General features: G+C 38.0%; 1 protein-coding gene across 1 annotated transcript in view; it reads left to right on the top strand.

Annotated features, from left to right (window-relative positions):
* Window positions 1–452: 452 nt before the first annotated feature.
* Window positions 453–24193, top strand: part of NMT2 (N-myristoyltransferase 2) — a 257520-nt gene continuing 233779 nt past the window's right edge. The window contains exon 1 of the mRNA XM_053714009.1: window positions 453–631. Coding sequence (XP_053569984.1) covers window positions 522–631 — 110 coding nt within the window. The 5' untranslated portion in view covers window positions 453–521. The remainder of the gene's footprint in view (window positions 632–24193) is intronic.

Raw genomic sequence — 24193 nt, 5'->3', positions numbered from 1 at the left:
TTTGGATAAACAAGGGAGCCTGAGAGTATGTAAAAAAAAGATTGATAAGGGAGATCTTTGCAAATAAGGCAGGGTTGGAAACTTTACTGGAGATACACATGATAATACATTATTTTCAGCACTGTCCTCTCTATTCTATCCTTTTCCAATAAATGTATCTTGTAGCACAGAATAAAAATATTTATGTATTAATTATACCCAAACAACTTTTCTACAGAAAAGGTTGTAACAAGTTTCTGCATGAGGCTTTGCTGCTCACTTAGAAATGTTTTTTTTTAGATGCAAGGTAATTTTTCTGGAAAAGGATAGAATGCAGAACAAGGAGGCAGAAAATGTGGTTTAACACAACCAAGTAATGTGATCTGTAACTGTCCAAAACCACCTTACAGAAACAAGTGAGACGGCGATGTGGGGGCGGGGTCTGTGTGCTGCTGCAAGAGAAATAGGGATACAGAGACCAATAGGGATACACGATCCGATACAACCGTCCCCAGCTCATTCTCAGTCCTGGCTCTGTCGTGATGGCGGAGGACAGCGAGTCTGCTGCAAGCCAGCAGAGCTTGGATCTGGATGACCAGGACACCTGCGGTATAGACGGGGACAACGAGGACGAGGCTGAGCATGCGAAGGGGTGAGTGTGGCCTGGGGTGTGGAGATTAGAGTATGTGTGAGATCAGGGGGTGCAGGTGAATTGTTGCTGCTATGTGTATTGTGCCATGCTTAGGTACTGCAGGGAGAGGCGTAGGGTGACTCGGGTCATGAAGATCTTACAGAGGGGTAACGTGGCCTAGCTAGACGTCACCCATGTGCAGGGTACGCGGGGTCATGGCTGCACATTGTGTGCCAGGCAGTCTATGTGGTCATTGGCTAGAGAGCCTGGCAGGTCTGTGAGAGGTAAAATAAAACATTATGTGATATCACCTGTTTTATTTTGCATGGGTTAGGGCCACACACATTTCAGGCATGGTCACTGCAGAGAGGCAGACAAGGCTGCAGTGATACAGCGGTTAGAAATGCTGGCCCAGGCTGATGTCACACATGTGATGGGTCAGAGATACATGAATGACAGCTTGAAGAAATAGGGTGTAGAGGGAACACAAAGCGTGCAGAGGCGGAGGGAGCTCATCACACAGTGCAGCACACACAGCACACCAGGCTAATTTGCAAAGCATCAGCCTCTGTTTACGCCCCCACCATTCTGTGTCCTTCTCTCTGTGCACGTTTGTTTCACTGTCACCCCCTACCCTAGGCCTGGCTTTACCATCCTCACCGATAGGCTGTAACCAGCATTGGTAATGTCTATAAGTATCGGTTTACAAAACCCCACAGGTCTTTTATTGTTCCTGGGAAAGTTGCATGTTTGTTTCTTGGCCATGTTGACATAGGACAGAGAGGCAGAGGTCACATTCACACATGCATATATGTTTTATTCAGTTGGGCTTTGGTGTCACTTTAACCTCATATCTGCCTGCAACAGACCCAGTATTATTGTAACATTTATAGTAGCCTTATACTTGTTACATTTCTCCTAGTGTAACTGTGTTTGTACACACATATAACATTTGTTGAAGTAGTCTATTTGAATTATTACTGTATTGTTCTATGCCATCTGCCATATTATATGCTTGCAACACTGGAACTTTACAATATAGATATTAAATATTGTCTATTCCTTGGATCACCCTTCTGGCAAATTTGAAATGAGTATTTTAGCCCAGGTAAACTAAATGGAAACTATTAAGTGGATTATATTTAGGGTAATAGATTACAGAACAGGCTCCTCTTTACTGTCTGATTGTTGACACAGGCAGTAGGTGTATTCATATTTAGGACAACTCATTACAGACTGCTTTTAGGTCTGTATTTCTGAGAACCAGGTAGGTATGAATTATACATGCACAGCAATTCATATTTACTACTCAACTATTACTTACCAAGCATAATTGATGGGAAAGAACAGTTTAGATGCCTAGTACCTTAATAGCAAGCATTTTATGTATGGATAAAGAGGTTATCTGAATTTCTAAAATTTGTAAAAAAAAAAAAAAAGACTAAACACATTTATATATCCTTACTTTTTTATTGTTATTTTCATTTGATTTTAGCTTTTAAAGGGGCATATCATGAAACACTAAATGCATTTATAAGCATAGTATTGAGGGTATTCCCCACCTGCCTTTAGTCATGGGTGCTGTCATATAGTAATTTAGCTTTCACTAGATTCCAGTGGTGACGTGTTTGCACAAGTGCAGCAACTCTCCTCCAGGCACCTGCAGTGTAACCTAGGTTCCAATATGGCAGCATCCATGATTAGATAGAGGTGCATTAAATGTGTTTAGGGTTAAGTGTCCCTTTAACATATGTTATTGTCTGCTATTGCCATAATTCAAGAGTAATTTGTGGTGTCAGGGGGAAAAGGCCTGCAAAAATCTTATGTTGCTATATGGTTAAAGGGACACAAATGCCAATTTTTTTCATTCATGATTCAGAAAGAGCAAACAACTTCCAATTTACTTCTACTATTTAATTTTCTTCATTCTCTTGTTATCCTTTCCTGAAAGTTTTATATAGGTAAGCTCAGGAGCAGCAAAGAACCTAGGTTCTAGCTACTGATTGGTGGCTGCATGTATATTATTATTATTATTATTATTATTATTCTTTATTTATAAAGCACCAATATATTCTGCAGCACTGTCCATGGGTAAAATTCATTTAGATAAAACAATGTAATAAAACTAAGAGACAAGACACAATTTTACAAATGCATACAGGAGGAATTAAGGGCCCTATTCCCGTGGGAATTTACAATCTAGAAGGGTAGGAGGTTGAAAAGCAGGAGGTGAGGACTGCAAGATTGAGAAAGATGTTAATGCAGAGTTAGATGAGGGAAATGTTAGGTAAGTGAAATGTATTATTGAGTTGGGTGGTGGGCTTCTCTGAACAAAAAAGTCTTCAGGGAGCATTCAAAAGAAGAAAGATGAGCGGAAAGCCTGACAGCACGATGGAGAGTGTTCCAGAGGGTAGTTGCTGCACGACAGAAGTTCTGCAGTCTCGCATGGGAAGAGGTGATAGTTGCAGATGCAAGGAGAAGGTCATTATTGGATCTTAGTGGGCGGGCTGGAGTATACTTGTTGATTAGAGAGGATAGGTAGTGGGGAGCGGCCTTGATGAGAGCTTTGTATGAAAGGGTGAGAATTTTGAATTTATTTCTGCTGTGAATGGGGAGCCAATAAAGGGACTCTCAGAGAGGTGCAGCAGATACAGAGAGACAGGAAAAGTGGATTAGCCTGGCAGAGGCATTTAGGATGTATTGAAGGGGGGAGAGGCAGGAAAGAGGAAGGCCAGTAAGTAGGTTATTACAGTAGTCAAGTCAGGAAATAACAAGGGAGAGGATTATTTGTTTTGTAGTGTTAGCGCTCAGAAAAATGCGTATCTTGGAAATATTGTGTAGATGGTTGCGGCAGGATGAAGAAAGCGATTGGATGTGGGGGACGAAGGATAGATTTGAGTCAAGTGTAACTCCAAGGCAGCAGACTTGGGGAGATGGTGATGCCGTCAACAGAGATAGAAAAGTCAGAAGTTGGCGTAGAGCTTGAGGAGGGGGGGTTAGAAGGAACTCAGTCTTGGACATGTTAATCTTTAGGTGGTGAGAGGCTATCCAGGAAGAAATACCAGATAAGCAGTCGCTGACATGAGAAAGGACAGAGGGAGAGAGAGCGGGGGTGGAGAGGTAGATCTGGGTGTCATTAGCATAGAGGTGATATTTGAAGCCGTAAATGTTGATAAGTTTACCCAGTGAAGAAGTATAAATGGAGAAGAGTAGAGGACCCAGAACAGATCCTTGAGGTACTTCAACAGACATAGGCATTGGAGAGGAGTCACCAGCAAATGACACAGAAAAAGACCTGTGAGAAAGATAAGAGGTAATCCAAGAAAGAGCAGTGTCACAGAGGCCAAATAGCTAAGAGTCTGTAGGAGGAGGGGGTGGTCAACTGTGTCGAAAGCAGCTGAGAGGTCAAGTAAGGAGTAGTAGCCATTACTTTTAGCAGAAAGAAGATCGTTAGTAACCTTGGTAAGGGCAGTCTCATTTGAGTGTTTGGGGCGGAATCCAGATTGCAGGGGGTCAAGCAAGGAGTTGGTGGACAGGAAGTAGGTTAGGCGATTGTAAACTAGTTTTTCAAGGAGTTTTGATGTCAAGGATCAAGGGAGGGTTTTTGAGTAAGGGAGTGACCTTTGCATGTTTGAAAGAAGATGGGAATGAACCGGTAGAGAGAGATAGGTTAAAGATTCGAGTGAGGGTGGAAGACAGAGAGGGTATTAGATTGGAAGGGGTAGGGTGGAGCGGGCAGGTAGTGAGGCGTGAGGAAGATAGCAGCGAATAGACTTAATTCTCACAGGCTGGATGGAAAATGTAGAGGGTGCCACAGGGAGTAACTGGGCCTGTTGTTGCAGGTTGGTGTTGGGATATTGTTTCGGATAGTACGTGTTTTGTTTAAAAAGTAGTCTGCCAGGTCTTGAGCACTAAAGAAATATGGGGTGGTGGAGCAGGTGGGTAGAGGAGAGAGTTAACGGTGGAGAAGAGTTGTTTAGGATTTGAGGAAAGAGTAGATAGAAGAGAAGTAGGTTTGCTTGGCTAAATGAAGGGCAGAAGTGTATGAATGAAGAATAAACTTATAGTGTATGAAATCAGGTTCAGAATGAGTTTTTCTCCAGGCATGCTCAGCAGTACGGGAGCATTTTTGCATATAGCGTGTTTGCTGGGAATGCCAGGGCTGTAAATGACGGTGTGATGTTTTACGCAGTTGGGGAGGGGCAAGTGTGTCTAGTGCTGAGGAGAGAGTTTTGTTGTAGTGGGCTGTAGCGAGATCAGGGCAGGTTATAGTGGAAGTGTGAGGGAGGAGATCTTGAATGATTTTTGAGAATTGGGGTGAATCCAGAGTGTGTACATTTCTACAGGTGCGGGGTGTAGAAGTTGGTTTAGCTGTTGCATTAATATTATAGGTGACCATGTGATGGTCTGAAATGGGAAGAGAGTGACAGGTTAGGTCAGATATAGAGCAGAGATAGGAAAATACCAGGTTGATGGAGTGTCCATCACGGTAAGTAGGGAATAGGGTGGATTGTGAGAGACCGAAAGAGGATGTTAATGAAAGAAGTTTAAAGGCAGCAGGGGCAGATGGCTTGTCAATGGGAATGTTGAAGTCCCCAAGGATTATGGTTGGTATATTTGTAGAGAGAATGTGAGGAAGCCAGGCAGCAAAGTTGTTAAGGAATTGGGAGGTCAGTCCAGGAGGGTGATAAATGACTGCCACTCTGAGGGAGAGGGGGGAGAACAGGCGAATACAGTGGACTTCAAAGGAGGAGAATTAGAGAGATGGGTTTGGAGGTAGGTACTGATAGGTGCAGGAGGGGAGAGCAGGATCTCAACACCGCCGCCATGTTTCTCACCTGGCCTCAGGGTATGGCTAAAGTGGAGACCACCATGTATGACAGCAGCAATGGAAACAGTGTCAGAAGAAGATAGCCAGGTTTCGGTAATTGCTAAAAGGATGAAAGCATTTGATATAAACAGGTCATTGATGGTTGTAAGTTTGTTGCAGACAGAACAAGAGATCCACAGTGCACAAGTAAAAGGAGTGTGTGCGTATGGGATGCATTGCATGGAAATTAGGTTATGTGTGTTGCTTTTATTAAAATGTCTAGAAGGAGTGCGTGATTAGGTGATGGTGGGAATGAGGGTGAGCCCAGGATTTGGAGAGATGTCGCCTGATGATGGAAAGTAAGAGTAGATGAGAATGAGAATTATAGCAGTGGGGGTATCTCTGTGAGGTGGTGCAGTTTATTTATATAGATTTTAAAATATAAAGTAGTTCATGAGAGCTAAGGTATGGAGAAGAAAGGAGAGAGGGGCCAATATAAACTGCATGTGGAGAAGGGTAAGGTATGTACCGATTGTCATTGGCTCACCCATGTGTTCAGTTAGAAACCAGTAGTGCATTGCTGCTCCTTCAACAAATGATACCAAAAGAATGACGCAAATTTAAAGGGACAGTCTAGGCCAAAATAAACCTTCATGATTCAGATAGGTCATGTAATTTTAAACAATTTTCCAATTTACTTTTATCACCAATTTTGCTTTGTTCTCTTGGTATTCTTGATTGAAAGCTTAACCTAGGAGGTTCATATGCTAATTTCTTAGACCTTGAAGCCCACCTCTTTCAGATTGCATTTTAACAGTTTTTCACCACTAGAGGGTGTCAGTTCACGTATTTCATATAGATAACACTGTGCTCGTGCACGTGAAGTTATCTGGGAGCAGGCACTGATTGTCTAGACTGCAAGTCTGTCAAAAGAACTGAAAAAAGGGGCAGTTTGCAGAGGCTTAGATACAAGATAATCACAGAGGTTAAAAGTCTATTATTATAACTGTGTTGGTTATGCAAAACTGGGAAATGGGTAATAAAGGGATTATCTATCTTTTAAAACAATAAAAATTCTGGTGTAGACTGTCCCTTTAATAATAGAAGTAAATTGGAAAGTTCTTTAAAATTGTATGTTCTAACTGCACCATGAAATAATTTTTTAGGTTTCATGTCCTTTTTAAGGCTACTTACAGACGGCATCTAAATTACAGTGAACCCAGGGGTTTGACTAATACATTTAAGTCCCGCTTTGGTGCATGAAGCATTTTGTATTATGAAATGTCAATCACTTTTGAAACTGGCCCTTCCTAGGCATGCCAAGGCTCTGTATTAGCAATATACCCTTCTGGATAGGATCAGTGGGGGGTTCCCACTATAGGCCGCTTCTGTACCAACGTGCCTCCATGCATGTTTTGCTCCTTCTCCAATGCAGCTGGGAGCATTTTCCGGGTACTATGTCATCCTCCACGCCTTCACTTAAATATGCTGTGCAAGACGCACATCATTTTTTTAAACAAGTGAATTCTGTTGCGTTTTCAGAACGGCTTATTAAAGTGAAAGTAAAGTTGAATGAATAAGTGCCCAGTATCTTAAAAACGGCCACTTTCATTCATTAAACTTTACAACAAAGCTTCTTTTTTAAAATACTTTTCTTAATGGAAAACAAACCGGCGATCCTCCGCCCGCTTCTCCTGCTGTAGTTAGCACAGCGCTGACGAATCCGGCTTCCTCCAATCGTTGCGGTGCCCCATGAGCTGTAGGAAGCCGGATTCGTCATCAGTGTGCTAACTACAGCAGGAGAAGATGGCGGAGGATCGCCGGTCTGTTTAACACAAAGAAAGGTAAGTATTTTTAAAAGAAGCTTCATTGTAAAGTGTCCCTGTTTTTAAGAGTATTTTTAGATACCGAGCACTTATTCATTAAAGTTTACAATCACTTAAAACAGACTAGTCCATTAATAACAAAGTGTCAGTGTTACTATACCGTTCCAAAACATCAACTTCTTCACAATCTCTTAGACACATTGTAACCTCTTGCATTAGCCAATTGATCAAGCAGAACATACTCCCATACTTTAAAATATTTGTACAATACTAGAACAATCAATTATTATCCAGTGTTTTACTTCAGGAAACTTCACCACAAATGGCCATAACGGCTTTATGAGTCTGCAATGTTTTAAAAGGACATGGAAACCAATATGTTTATTTAATTTACTTTCAACTTGTTGTGAGAGCAGGGTGCTTAAATGCACAAACATACCACATCCAATATTTTACACTGTGTAGAGCTATAGGGAAATAGTGTGTGCAATAATGTGTACGTTTGTTACAAATTTAGCTACAAACACTGCTGCCATATAGTGCTCAGAACACGTGCACACCCATAAGCCTATCTAGGTATGCATTATCAACAAAGGATACGAAGAGCATAAAATAAATTTCATAATAGAAGTAAACTGAAAAGTTGTTTAACTCTGCATGCCCTATCTATATAATGAGTTTAAATAAATTGTTTTCCCCTTAATGTGTTTATAATGACTTGTTATACCTGCTGCAGAGTTTAAAATATATGGGAGTTTACTACCTTAGGTTCATTTTTGTGCATGAAATAGATGTGTCCATTAATTATAACCAAAGCCCAATTAAATGGACTGAACAGGGGGAGTATACCTCATTTGTATATATACACAACATTCTCCTTTTCTTATCACTCACTGTGTACACAGTGAGACCAATACTTAGGGCCTGTTGATATAACCTCTCTGCTAAGACACTGCAAGATCCCTAGTGAAATTCTAAAAGGACAGATTTTGCTATACTTCTCCAAGGGGCGTTCCCTGCATTTCTGTATTTGAATAAGAGACAAGCCCAGTGCAATACAGCACTGCATGACATGAGAGTCCTGCTGCATTTACACTTTATGTTTTTATCATTTTACACTTCAGATTTTTTTATTTTATTTTGTGTACAGCAGTTCATTCTGATTATGCCTTCCCAGTTTCTGTGTAACCTTTAACAAATTAGGCTCAACTTTTATGTGTATCTTTTACACATTAGATTGCACTTTGCATGTATTTTATTTAAATTAACACTGGAAAACTGTCAGCTTCAGTTTCCCAGAGAACATTGCTACTTCTATGGGCCAGATAATTAAACATTTTCTCGTTTGGAGAGAGAGATTATAGTACTTACTTCACAGAGGAAGAACTCACTGAATGTCTAAGAAAAGGTGAGAAAACTGGAAATCCCAGAGAGATGAAAGATGCCTTCCATAGAAAGTAATAAAGCTCTCTGAGTTAGAAAGGTAACTGGAGAACCTCTGGGCTGCTATAAAGGCTCCATTTGCACCAATTGCAAATTAAACTGAAATATTTTTACTACAATTTAACTTGCTTTTGTCTATATACATTTATTTATACATATGTATACATTACTTTTCTCTATACTTTTGTCTATATAAACGTATGTATATGTGTGTGTATGTATGTATATATATATATATATATATATATATATATATATATATATATATATATATATATATATATATATATATATATATATATATATAATTACTTTTAGTTACAATAACTGTGAGCAAAATTCATCTGCATACAACTGACGAGACAAATCAGTGAGACCAGCTTGTTTAAAATTCTTACAAAATTTCACAAAACGTTTGAGAGAGCTTTAGACATACCCTGGGAACTCCCCTGTTCAGTCCAGGGAACTGTCCTGTCCCTTTACAATTTCCGAAGCTGTCTGTTTTAGTTTGCAATGCAGCAAATTCAATCTGCAATGTAATTTGTAAAAGCCACACAGAAATATAAGTATGATCCTAATGTGTTGAAGTAACACAGAAACTATCAGAATTTGTAAAATGACTGCTAGAGCTAAATCTAAATGTATTACAATATAAATGAGCAAGTACAAAACTAAGATTCTATAATACTAAAAGGACCCAATCTAACGTGTAAAGTAATCTAAAATACAAAGCACAAAGTGTAAGTGTAACGAAACTCTAATATCACGCAGGGCTGTATTGCACTGGGGTGGTCTCTCCTTCATATATAGAAATAAGAGAGATATGCCAGTGCTGGAGAGTTCCACCCTTTTTCTTTTGAATATTCAGTGAGTTCAGCCCATGTGAAGACTGAACTGCAATTTCTCTCCAAGCTGAAGAACCTTTATATATATCTGGGCCTTAGAGAGAACAATGGGAAATTATCATTTTGGTATCTCTCTGTTTCACTGGGAATGTGATTTCTTCTAAACATTCATATTTACATAAACTTTCTACATCCAGTATTGAAATATCCAGTATAGGTGGGGATACCACAGGCAAAATCAGCTATGTCAAATTACAAAATAAAGGAACTATTTATAAACCATTTAAGGGACAGTCTACTCTAGAATTTTTACTGTTTAAAAATTTAGATAATCCCTTTATTACCCATTCTCCAGTTTTGCATAACCAACATGGTTATATTAATACACTTTTTACCTATGTGATTACTTTGTATCTAAGTCTCTGCAGATTGCCCCTTTATTTCAGTTCTTTTGTCAGACTTGCATTTTAGCCAATCAGTGCTGACTCCTAGGTAAGAGGCAGCCTTTAAGGGCTTAGAAATTAGCATATGAGCCTATCTAGGTTTAACTTTTAACTAAAGAATACAAAGAGAACAAAGCAAATTTGATGATATAAGTAAATTGGAAAGTTGTTTAACCCCTTGGCGACCAAGGACGTGTCAGGCGCATCCTGCAAATGATGTCAGTTAATGACCAAGGACGTGCCTGGCACGTCCTCAGGGGTTTGAAGCGCTGGTTTGAAGCGTGATCGCTTCCAGTCGCTTTCAGGTTATTGTAGTGATGCCTCGATTTTGAGGCATCCTGCAATAACATTTTTTAAGCATCCGATCCAGAGAAAGCCACTCTGTGGCCCTCTCTGCATCGGCCAGCGATGGTGCCGATTGTTGGTGGGTGGGAGCTGTAGCAGGGAGGCAGGTGGGCGGCCCATTGTTGGAGGGACTTCTGGATCCTGTCCCTGCAGTGGGTGTGAGTGATCTGGAGCACGCGGGGGCGGTTGTGCGAGACCCATTCACCACAATGTATGGTGGAGGGGGGAATAAATGTTGGAAAAGGGATCTGGGAGGGGAAGGGGGGTAGAGTATTCAGGGGGGCAGCTACACTACAGAAAATTGGGTTTGAAAAAAAAAAAAAACCTATTATTATTTTTTGCAAAAAAAAACAACCTATTATTATTTTTTGCAAAATTGGTACTGACTGCCAGTAACCAAAATGGTGGCAAATAGGTAGAGGGGGAGGGTTAGAGAGCTGTTTGGGGGGGGGGGATCAGGGAGGTTGGGGGCTAAGGGGGGATCCAACGCTGCATTATATATTTAAAAAAAAACAAATATATATATATATATATATATATATATATATATATATATATATATATATATATATATATATATATATATATATATATATATATATATATAAATAAAAAAAGCCTTTCTGCCATTACTTAAGATGGTGGTGACAATTGTGAGGTGGAGGAGGGAAGAGAGCTGTTTGAGGGGGGTCAGGGAGGGATCAGGGGGTGGGATGTGTCAGGTGGGAGGCTGATCTCTACACTAAAGCTAAAATTAACCCTACAAGCTACTTAATTAACCCCTTAACTGCTGGGCATAATACAAGTGTGGTGCGCAGCGGCATTTAGTGGCCTTTTAATTACCAAAAAGCAACACCAAAGCTATATGTCTGCTATTTCTGAACAAATGGGATCACAGAGAAGCATTGATAGAAGGTGATATGACAGTAACTTTCAAGTACGTTAAAGGGCTTAGTAAAACTGAGGCTGGGGGGATTTTACATAAAATTGAAAATTCAAGAACAAGGGGTCATGATCTCAAGCTGAAGGGTAGTAGATTCAGGAGTAATTTGAGGAAGCACTTCTTTACAGAAAGAGTTATTGATTTATGGAATAAACTTCCGCAGGAGGTAGTAATGACAAACACTGTGGGGGACTTTAAAAATGCCTGGGACAAGCATAAGGCTATCCTACGAACTAGATAAGTTTATACTGTTAGGTAATATCATTCACACAGACTTGCTGGGCCTACGGCACTTATCTGCCGTTAATATCTATGTTTCTATTTACAACCATTTGTGCCATAATTGCCCAAGCTGTTTGTAAATAATTTCAGTGAGAAACCTGAAGTTAGTGAAAAAGTTAACAAATTTTTGTTTATTTGATCGCATTTGGCGGTGAAAATTGGCCTAGATCAATACTTTGGGTTATCTACTAAAAAAAAAATATACAGTATACATGTCAAGGGATATTCAGGGATTCCTGACATATATCAGTGTTACAATGTAACTATCGCTAATTTTGGAAAAAAAAAATGGTTTGGAAATAGTAAAGTACTACTTGTATTTATTGCCCTATAACTTGCAAAAAATGTAAACATTGGGTATTTCTAAACTCAGGACAAAATTTAGAAACCATTTAGCATGGGTGCTTGGTGGTTGTAAATGTGTAACAGATTTTGGGGGTCAAAGTTAGAAAAAGTGTGTGTTTTTTTTCAATTTTTGTCATCATAATTTATAAAAAAAAAATTATAGAAAATTAAAAGATATGATGAAAATAATGGTATCTTTAGAAAGTCCATTTAATGGCGAGAAAAACGATATAAAATATGTGTCGGTACAGTAAATGAGTAAGAGGAAAATTACAGCTTAACACAAACACAGCAGAAATGTAAAAATAGCCCTGGTCCTTAAAGGGACATGACACCCACATTTTTTCTTTCATGATTTAGAAAGAGAATGCAATTTTAAACATATTTCTAATTTACTTATATTATCTAATTTGTTTTATTCTCTTGATATGCTTTGCTGAAAAGCATATCTAGATATGCTCAGCAGCTGCTGATTGGTTGCTGCACATAGAAGCCTTGTGTGATTGGCTCACCATGTGCATTGCTTTTTCTTCAACTAAGGATATCTAAAAAATGAAGCAAAATAAATAATAGAAGTAAATTGTAATGTTTAAATTTCTATTCTCTATCTGAATCATGAAAGAAAGATTTTGGGTTTAGTGGCCCTTTAAGGGTAAGAAAATTTGATAAATGGTCTGATCACTAAGGGGTTAAAATTGAATGCCCTATCTGAATAATGAAAGTTTAATTTTGACTAGACTGTCCCTTTAATACACTCCAGCAGGTAAAATGAATACTTGGCAACGCATTAAAGGGTAGATAAAAAAAATCACAGTATACTGCCCCTTTAAGCATTAGTATGAAACTATATGTTAAAATGCAAAGCTTTGGATAGTATAATATAAGGTAAGAAAAACAATTTATTTTGTATAAATATGTCATGAACTACTGAATTATGAGTAAGGCAGGAAGATTGGGTTATTACGAATTGGAACATTTCCACAACCAAGTCACATGCCTGTCATAGGGGATTTTATTTATGTAGATATTCAATGGATTTATCAGGCTAATTATATAGCTAAGTAGAACATGGTTGGTTTCAGTAATAATCACTGTTTAATAGAGAAATGAACTAGAAATTGAGCTAATTTCAGTTATAACAATGTAGAGGTCTTGGGGCGTAATAGTAATATTACAATAATCAATATGATATGTGATAAACTATCACTTTTAAAAAGGCATTTTTAAGCTACTAGCAAATTCTCTGATGTACAAAGATTTTTTTATTTTTGTTAAGGATATATATAGAGCTATAAATATTGCTGGAAATATACTCTGTAATGCAAACATTTACCAGCAAAGCAGCATCAAACACACTTATTAAGATGCCAACAGGGTAGTTTAGCTGTAGACAAAATTAATTAAAAAAATGGCTCATGAATCAGACACTAGGACCAGTTTTTGAGGAGCAATGAATTTGTTGTGTACTTTCTTTTTGTGTTTGAAATCACAACCAAAAATTGAACTCTGATAGGTGACATTGATCTGCCGTGAGAGAGAGCAACACTAGAAAGATAGATGTTTTTTCTGCCTGTTAAACCTTTATATAGGGACATATAACCCCTAATATGCACATTAATGCATTTTAATATGAGAAGAATACTTTTTTTTACAATTCACATACTGTATATTAGTCATAACTTTTATGAGAAGAATTTTTGCAGTTTCAGTGATAGATTTAACAGTGCATGGAGCATATGTACATATACCCTCATTTAATTATATGTGTACTTAAACGGTAGTAACTTTACTAGAAGTATTTTTGCTATATACATGTATATTGCTCAAACATTTCTTTTCAAAATTGAAAAGTACTTTTCAATTTTAAGTTTTTTGTTCCTTAAAGGGACAGCAAACACTTAGAAATTTTAATGTAAAAATGTATAGCTATGCGCAATGAAACAACTTTGTCAATATATTTTCATTATTTATTTTGCCTCCTTTTCATGCAATTTAGCTTAAAAAAAAATAAAAATAAGAATTTGAGCAATTTCTAATTCTCAAAACATAACAAAACACCTGACTTCAAGGATACCTGTACATCACTGGTCTTTCTATAGCAATGCGGTTTTCAATAGCAGGGTTTCGCCGCCAGTTGTGAGACCATGCTATTATAACAAGCCTGCAGGAGGAAGGGAGGTTCTAATAGCACCATTTTGCCGCGAGCGTAAAGACCCGCCCTATTACACCCAGAAAAAAGCATAACAACCAGCGACGTTACGTACAGGCTTAACTGATAACAACTGCACAAGAGAGTACTTTATTCTAACATTATGACTGTGACTAGCCTTCTTATCTGCAGACTAAAGCCCAAATAGGCTCCGTGGGTGAAGTTTGGCTATTGAAAAATAATTGCAGTAAAAAAGATGTTAATTTGTTTTAAAAATGTTAAGATTTGGCTGCAATGTATGTGGTAAGCAGGTTATACAGCTGGAATATGTATGTGGTAATTGCTTGTTTGTAGTTTTGGCCCTTCTTATACTACCAATTGTTTAGTATAATATAACAGAGAGAGAAATGAACACACAAGAAGATGGACTGTGTGAAAATAAAGTGGATTGAAAATGTATGACTATTGAGATTACGCACTATATTGTTATTTTGTAACATTATAATTTTCAATAAAATTGATTGACCCCTTAATGACCACAGCACCATGACCAAGGCCATTTTTACATTTTTGCGGTGTTTGTGTTTAGCTGTAATTTTCTTCTTGCTCATTTACTGTACCCACAGATATTATATACCGTTTTTCTCGCCACTAAATGGACTTTCTAAAGATACCATTATTTTCATCATATCTTATAATTTACTATAAAAAAATTTATAAAATATGAGGAAAAATGGAAAAAAAACACACTTTTTCTAACTTTGACCCCCAAAATCTGTTACATATCTACATCTACAACCACCAAAAAACACCCATGCTAAATAGTTTCTAAATTTTGTCCTGAGTTTAGAAATACCAAATGTTTACATGTTCTTTGCTTTTTTTGCAAGTTATAGGACCATAAATACAAGTAGCACTTTGCTATTTCCAAACCACTTTTTTCCAAAATTAGCGCTAGTTACATTAGAACACTAATATCTTTCAGGAATCCCTGAATATCCCTTGACATGTATATATTTTTTTTTAGTAGATATCCCAAAGTATTGATCTAGGACAATTTTGGTATATTTCATACCACCATTTCACCGCCAAATGCGATCAAATACAAAAAATCGTTCACTTTTTCACAATTTTTTTCACAAACTTTCGGTTTCTCACTGAAATTATTTACAAACAACTTGTGCAATTATGGCATAAATGGTTGTAAATTCTTCTCTGGGATCCCCTTTGTTCAGAAATAGTAGACATATATGGCTTTGGCGTTGCTTTTTGGTAATTAGAAGGCCGCTAAATGCCACTGCGCACCACAAGTATATTATGCCCAGCAGTTAAGGGGTTAATTATGGAGCTTTTAGGGAGCTTGTAGGGTTAATTTTAGCTGTAGTGTAGTATTCAACCACAAGTATTGATCTAGGCACATTTTGGTATATTTCATGCCACCATTTCACCGCCAAATGCGATCAAATTGAAAAAAAAAGTTAAATTTTTCACAATTTTAGGTTTCTCACTGAAATAATTTACAAACAGCTTGTGCAATTATGGCACAAATGGTTGTAAATACTTGTCTGGGATCCCCTTTGTTCAGAAATAGCAGACATATATGACTTTGGCGTTGCTTTCTGGTAATTAGAAGGCCGCTAAATCCTGCTGCGCCTCACATGTGTATTATGGCTAGCAGTGAAGGGGTTAATTAGGGAGCTTGCAGGGTTAATTTTAGCTTTAGTGTAGAGATCAGCCTCCCACCTGACACATCCCACCCCCTGATCCCTCCCAAACAGCTCCCTTCCCTCCCCCACCCCACAATTGTCCTCGCCATCTTAAGTACTGGCAGAAAGTCTGCCAGTACTAAAATAAAAGGGTTTTTAAAAAAAAACAATATTTACATATGCTACTGTGTAGGATCCCCCCTTAGCCCCCAACCTCCCTGATCCCCCTCCAAAACCGCTCTCTAACCCTCCCCTCTGCCTCATTGGGGGCCATCTTGGGTACTGGCAGCTGTCTGCCAGTACCCAGTTTGCAAAAAAAAGTGCTTTTTTTTTTTTTTTTTTTTTTTTTTCTGTAGTGTAGCTTCCCCCACACAGACAACCCCCACCACCTTGCTGATCGTTTTTTTTTTTTTTTTTTTACTTTTTAGACATTTTTAAACATTTTTTTTATTAATGCATTTTCTGTAGCGTAGCGGTTCCCACCCGCTCCCTCCCCGTGCTCACGCCCTCCCGTGCACGCGCGCGCGCCCCCGGTCATCCCCGCCCACGATCCCGCCCCCCTCCACATCACCAGGGCCATCGATGGCCGCCTCCCGGTCCGGCTCCCACCCACCAACGCAGTGAGCCACCGATCTCCGGTGCAGAGAGGGCCACAGAGTGGCTCTCTCTGCACCGTATGGCTTACAAAGGTTATTGCAGGATGCCTCCATATCGAGGCATCACTGCAATAACCGGAAAGCAGCTGGAAGCGAGCAGGATCGCTTCCAGCTGCTTTCCACACCGAGGACGTGCAGGGTACGTTCTCAGGCGTTAACTGCCTTTTTTTTTGAGGACGTACCCTGCACGTCCTCGGTCGTTAAGGGGTTAAAAGATAAAAAAAAAACTTGTCTGAAATGTTGTTCTATAGCAACACAACAGAACGGTCTTGTAATTACATATTGTTTACTGTCCCTTCTGATTTATGTCTCTTTAAAGTGATGGTAAACTTTCCGCTTTGTATAAACGGATCCAGAATGTAAGTGATATTTTAGATGGAGTTTAATTCGTCAGTTGTAATGAAAATGAGCAATAATTTACTTTTTAATGTAGATATGAAATTCTAATACCCCGCGCTCTGGCCGCCCACTGCAAAAGTATTTTTTTTTTTTGTGAGTTAACGGTTTGAAATATTGTCCAATCAGCACTTGGCACTTTTGTTGTAGCTAGAGCACTCATTGGAGAACAGTTCAAACAGTTAGCTCACCGTTTTGGACCGCAGGGTAATCAAATTTCATATCTATATTAAAAAGTAAGTTATAGCGCATCTTCATTACACCTGATGAATTAAATTCCATCAAAAATACCAATAACATTCCCGATCTGTTTACACAAAGGGGAAAGTTTACCATCTGATTTTAGATGACCTCTTTTTGACTAATGTAATAACAAGCTAATGGAAACCACTTGATACATTGGCAGTTCTGAATTTGATCCATCAAGAGTCTTACCTGCCAGCCAAGATGATCTTAGTAAGATGGAATCAGAAGATCATTGTAAAGTCCTTTAATTGCAGGATCCCTAAAAAATTTATTTAAATTCTTACCTGCCAGCAAAAATATTAAGTAGCCAGTGAAAGCTGTGTAAGTGTATATAGAGATTTATATATACAATAATTCAAAAAAGTCAGAAGTAAAATTCTAATAGCTGTGGCTCCCCGGCTCCTGTGATTTATCAGTCAGTGACTTAAAGGGACAGTATACACCAATTTTCATATATCTGCATGTAATTGACACTACTATAAAGAAGAATATGCACAGATACTGATCTAAAATTCCAGTATAAAAACTTTTAGTAACTTACTTAGAAGCTCCAAGTTTAGCTCTGTTGATGAGGTTAGGCTCAGACACTCAGTGAAAGGGGTTCTGGGAAAACTGTACGAGCAGACACCCCCTCCTTCGCTGCATATGAAAAGACAGATTATACAAACAGGAGTCTGTAAACGCATGTGTACATCTGATACTTTGGGGCTGGGTTAGGAGTCTGAAAATCAGCACAATGTAATTAAAGAATAGGCAAAACTATACATTATTACAAAAACACCCCCAGATGGGCTATAATGGATCATCTACAATACATTTATGCAAAGAAAATAATTTAGCACTCCACTTGTAATCTAGCCCCTTGTTATTACAAGTCACATCTGGTGTCTGGCTATAGAATAACATATCAGTCAAGGCTAAACTTTTTTTTTTATTTAAATGAACATATTGTTTGCTGCAATTATTTTTTAATAGTTAAACTTGCCACCTGCGTTATTTGGAAGAGTCAAGGGGTCAAATAAAATAATGAAAGTATATTGCAAAGTTATTTAACTACACAAAGCTAAACATTTTATATAAAAAGCACAAGGTGTTGCATTCCCCATTAAAAAGAAACATAGCACATGGAGTCCCTATTTCTTGTGCAGCAGTAAAACAAGTTGTGCCAGGGAACTCTGTAATAACTATTGCTCTGGTATGTCTTATTTGGTGAATTATAAAAACACTACAATTCTCTTGTGATTCTTAAAGGGACAATAGTATTTTAAAGATGTACAACCCCAGCATACTATTACATAGTAATAACTATTACACAACAATTAAAAAAAATACAAAATCTAAAATAGTCATTTTATTGCTGAAAATAGCACCACGTGCACACCTGGTGCCAATCTCAGTGCGTATCTGGGTGTTGGTTGGTGGGTATACACCGAACACTAACATTTTCTATAGAAACTTTTTCTTTTTAACTTTATAAAATTAGCTCTGTTCTCTTTGTATCCTGGTGTGTTGTACTTCTGTGCCAGTTACATCGCCTCAGCTTGGACACAAGCCGTCTTGTGATATTATTTTTTTAAAAGCAACCGGTTATTGTGTTTTTTTTACATAAATATTAATTGTGATCCATAAAACAATACAACATTTGCCATCCGGGTTGCATGTATGTGCATTACAAAACCTCCAGACTACTGTATGCGAATTACAGGCATTCTTTATGCTGGGGGTCTGATGATCCTAACCTCTCCCCTTTTTGGCACATTTTAGCTTGAGGGCTGTTTATGTCGTATGCATGTTTTTGATGTGATGGAGAGACACCGACATTACAATAAAAAAAGTAAACCATTTTGTGTAATTTCTCTTCATGCTGGTGACTTTTTGATAATTTGGACCTATGCTTTTATTTTTGCAAATTATCTGAATTTACACAAAGTGAAAAACTAGTAACTAACGTCTCTAGGGTGCAGTTTGTTTGCTCCAATAGGGACTGGGCAGTCTTCTGTCCACCAAACACCCACCCACAACAGGGCCATTAAATACAGTCGAATTGCATAATCAACATATGCATGATAAAAAGACAATGCAAAAGCACAAAGTTGGTTTCATTTTTCTTCCTTTTGCATCATGTGACCGCCATCAGTCATTCACAAAATATATATACAGTGAATTATTGCTCAATAGGAGCTGGTGCCTCATAAAAATATGCAAATGAAAAGATTGTGCACACACAGTATAATGTAAATAAATTGGAAAGATGTTTATAATTGCTTGCATATCTGAATCATGAAAGTTTAATTTTGACTTTGGTGTTTCTTTAACTCATATTTGCCTGGTATAGTTCTCATAAACAGAGGCCGTAGATACATAGAGAAGTCATGGCCCCATCTTTACTGGACAACCTGTGAGTATTGATCTGCAGTAAACCTTCTACATTTTAGAGGTGCTCAACCTTGGTGCTCCAGATGTTTTGGAACTACATTTCCCATGATACTGAGCCAGCTGATGCTTAGTGTCTGAGCATCATGGGAAATGTAGTTCCAAAACCTCTGGAGCACGAAGGTTGAGTGCTTCTGAAGTGAAACATTTGGAGAGCATAAGAGATGTAAGGCACAATGCCATTGAACTACCCCTTAAAATTTGCTATCCGCATCCTAAATCCTGCTGCTCTAAGCACAGGCCTAGTTAGCCTGGCCAAATATATATTCCTGTTGCAATAAAAAACCTCTCATGACAAAATATTTTATATAATCCTTATTAGCAACATAAATCAGTGATGATAGAATCTATAGATAGAAAAAATAGGCATTACCAACACTAATCATGTGTTGTGGTGACGTCAGTTCTGTCAGAGCAAACATAAAGCTTCATATTGATTTCAGTGACTGCCCATGACCTAGAAATCCTTTCCTGAATGACAAAAAAGAGCACTGACAATTAGAATAGCCATATAGTGTAAAGCTAGCGGATCAAAAGTCATTTGTCATGTGACTTTGATTTTTGTCACACTGGTATAGCAAATTTTAGGAGACAGGAAGGAAGACATGTCATAGAAAAAGATGCCCAAAGCTATTGCATATTGACAAGACATGCATTTCATGCTTCATTTAGTATGTTAAGTATACACATTGCCATGATCTAGAGACTTATACCAAGCTATATATTTAGTTTTTTCATCACACAGTCCTGTTTCTTGTGGTATGTCTGACTGACTTATTTGTTGTGGTTAAAGGGACATCAAAATTAAATTTCTGTGGTTCAGATCGTGCATGAAATTTGAAGAGGTTTTTCAATTTACTTCTATTATCAAACTGACTTTGTTCTATTTGTATACTTTGATGAAAATCTTACCTAGACAGGTTCAGGAGCAGCAATGCCCTACTGTTGGCTATGTACACATGCCTCTTGTCACTGGCTCACCAGATCTCTTCAGCATACAAGCAACAATGCAATAATAAAATGTTCTAATACATTAAAGTATTTTTTTTATATCCCTTTAAATTTGATGATTATGGGCCAGATTACAAGTGTAGCGCAAAATATCACTTTTGCTAAAGCAATATTTGCACTCCACTTTGTATTACCAGCACACGCAAATGTGCGCTTGTATTACAGATGAGGTGCAATGCGAACGCAACCTCACCTTCACATTGTACGTTCGCATTGCACGAGAGCGTGCTTCCATGGGCTCCAATGGGAGCCTCGTTCTCATGCCGTGACACGGCATGAGAACTAGCACAGCGAAGTGGGTAAGTCGCACAGCAATGGGCAGCACATGTAAATGTAAATGTATATGCTTATAGTGTATACATATATATTTACACGGAACACACAGTTCCCATAGACCATGTAAAGACTCTTTTCAATGCTTGTTTTTTTTTTTTCTCAACACCCCACAGCCGCCGACTTTAGCCCCAAAAAACTGCCTTGTGCCTTTAATTAAAAAAAAAACTGCAAAATTTTTTAAAAGGTCCATTACATTTTTTAAGGAGGGGCAGTTGGGGCACTTTTAAAAAAAATTAACCAGAGGTATGACGTCTGGTTAATTTTCAGAGCGCTAATTGCTACTGAAAGCTTGCGGTAGCAATAACCAGCCACTAGTAATTGCTGGTTATTTATTGCACGGCCACAAACGGGCAAATTTGCGTAGTAAGTTAGCGCTTCACTTGTAATCTAGCCCTATATCAGTTACCTGTATATGTATGCCAGCACAGGCTTACCTAAAATTTGTGCTGAAATAATTTACCATTTTACAGTTAGATTACATAAATGTAGCAATTTTAAAAACGGATCTTCACATACAGTAATAATCTAAATGCTGTATAATGCATTCACTGAATATGTATCATATTCTTTAGACAGATCCTATGGTTAACAACTCTAATGTCCTTCTGTTTGTCAAAGCATACATTTTTCTAAAAACCCATACCGTGCAAATTTAAAGGGACATAATACTCATATGCTAAATCACTTGAAACTGATGCAATATAACTGTAAAAAGCTGACTGGAAAATATCACCTGAGCATCTCTATATAAAAAGGAAGATATTTTACCTCACAATTTCCTCAGCTCAGCAGAGTAAGTTCTGTGTAAAAAGTTATACTCAGCTGCTCCCAGCTGCAGGTAAAAAAATTAAAAAAATGAAGAAATGAACAGCAGCCAATCAGCATCAGCAGTGCTGAGGTCATGAACTCTTGCTGTGATCTCATGAGATTTGACTTAACTCTCATGAGATTTCATAGTAAGCTTCCTTTACCTGATTGGTGAAATAAGATGAGAGTGCACGATGCTCATCCCTTCAGATGTCCCAGGACAGACACACTAAAATGCTGCTTAGAAATCCTTTACAATGGGAGGTGGCTACTGAGGAACTTTTGAGGTAAAATATCTTTCTTTTTTACATAGAGATGTTCAGGTGATGTTTTCTAATCATCTTTTTACAGCTATGCTGCATCACTTTCAAGTGTTTAAACATTTGGGTATTATGGCCCTTTAAACAAATGGTTTATATTGCTTACACATTCTGATTCAGATGCATAAATTCAGGGGTCTCAGAGCTCTCAATTAAAATTAAGCCCTGCAATCAGTAGTAGCATAACTTCACCTGCATCATGCCTGGCCCTTTCCCCCCGCAAACCAGGCTCACAGTTTAAGGAAAGTGTATGGCTTTGCCTTTACAATATGGTTGCAGGGTTTCCAAAATGGCCGCCACAGGGTTGCGGTACAGAAAGACTTCTACCATACTTGTAAAGAAACGTTGAGCAGATTGTTGGGCAAAGACTTACCACAGGTGAAAGATGACTCACATTCATAGAGAAGCAGCGCCAATACATGGTTGGTGACTCAGCTATTGATGATTGCAATGCAAACAGTCAGCTAGGCAACGGTTTGAAATTGGGGTACTAGCTGAAGCTTTTGCATTGGGGCTCGACAAAGTCTAGTTACACCCCTGTCCTGATTGTAAATGCTTGTGAAACTTTTTTTTTTATTTGTCTTCATTGTATTAATTGAGTATTTTCAGCATAGTGATAAGCCTAAAATGTCATCAGATTAAATCAATTCTCATGGATGTAATTACTAATATATGTAAACTTTAAATACAAGGGCTCTTCATACTACAACATTTACCCACCTGAAGTACTACTAGAAACATATAATAGTGCTATGCTTTGGGGATATGTATACTTTACATTGAGCCCAAACAGTTATAGTTATTTAATTAATTATAAAGAAAAAAATGACATCATTAAAGGAACACTAAATTTGATTTGTTGCAATGCTAAAGCAAAAGGATAATTTGCAGTCTGTCTACATTGAACTCCATTAGCGTCATTTATATTGCTGCATGTTATAAGATTCAAGATTTACGCTTCCTCTACCAGGCATAAAGGGACAGAATGCCCTTTACAACAAGTATTACCAAATCTGAAACATTTTTAAAACATTTAAATACGCATTTTCAGTGAAATCTTATGCATATTTTAAAATTGTTTAATATTAAATATGACCATTGAATGTGTGAGGCGAGTCCTGTCATATCCTTGCTAGACACACCTTCCTTCCATGTAAGTAAAGCAATTAGGAGGCAATTAGCGACTTACATTATCAATCAAAGGTTTATGTATTCCAGCTCCTACAAACAGGACCAGATTTTTCTTAGATAGGGAAGTTGCAGAATCCTGTGACAGAGCTGCTGTGAAAAAGTGTACTCTGCATTGATTTACTGTATTGCAGCAGGAAAGCTGTTTTTGTAAGCAAATTCCCCTACTTTGCAATTTAACTAAACCCCGAAATGTCACTAAATAAATCTTTGCATATACACACACGCTAAACTTTAACCCCTTCCCGTCCGTACTTATTTGTCTGTTTACATCGGAACTTTGTTCCGATTCAAATAAATAAAAAAATCAATGATGGGATTGGGTCAGGGGGGAGTGCCTATGACACTAGGCACGCCCTCCCACCCGCAATCCCATTTAGTAAGAGCCTTTAGCTTTAATACAGCCAAATGGCTATGATGTTCTATGCCGTCCTATGGGCTTTAACCTTTTTTTTTTCCCGGTGTACACTGTAATAAAATTAATGTCTTTATCCATAATCCTAACTTATAAGTTAACATAGATGGGACATATAGTTTTTTATTTAATATTTAGTGCTTTTGTTTATTTAACCTGTTGCATTATAAAGTTAATCACAATTAAACACAAAAGAACCAACATAAATTAACCTATTCATATAAATCCCAAAACTACTAACCGTACATTATGCAAAATAAATTCCTCTATTTGTGCTATTGGTAAAACGTTTAACAAACCATTCCAGTATGTTGTTAACTCAGAGCACATTGACGTTAATGAGATACCTTATTCTTTGCTGCTGTTAAAAAGGGGGTGGGAGTGGAAATCCCCCTACATGTCTCATAGCACATTCCCACACAGCATAGAGAAGGGGACGTGACCTCATGCAAAATTTTCTGCCCCCGTGGACACCTATGCCTAGGTGAGCTCAGGACAGTTTGTGTTTAGCCATCTGGCAGCTAGGTTTGCAACAATATTTATACATATTTGCAAACACTGCTGCCATAAAATGCCAAATACACATGCACACTCCTATCAGCCTACCTAGCTTTACTCTTCAACAAAGGAAACCTAGA

Source organism: Bombina bombina, chromosome 5 (assembly GCF_027579735.1).
Source record: "Bombina bombina isolate aBomBom1 chromosome 5, aBomBom1.pri, whole genome shotgun sequence".
Taxonomy (NCBI): domain Eukaryota; kingdom Metazoa; phylum Chordata; class Amphibia; order Anura; family Bombinatoridae; genus Bombina; species Bombina bombina.
Note: the sequence above shows the minus strand (reverse complement) of the source record. Positions and strands in the feature narration are given on the sequence as shown.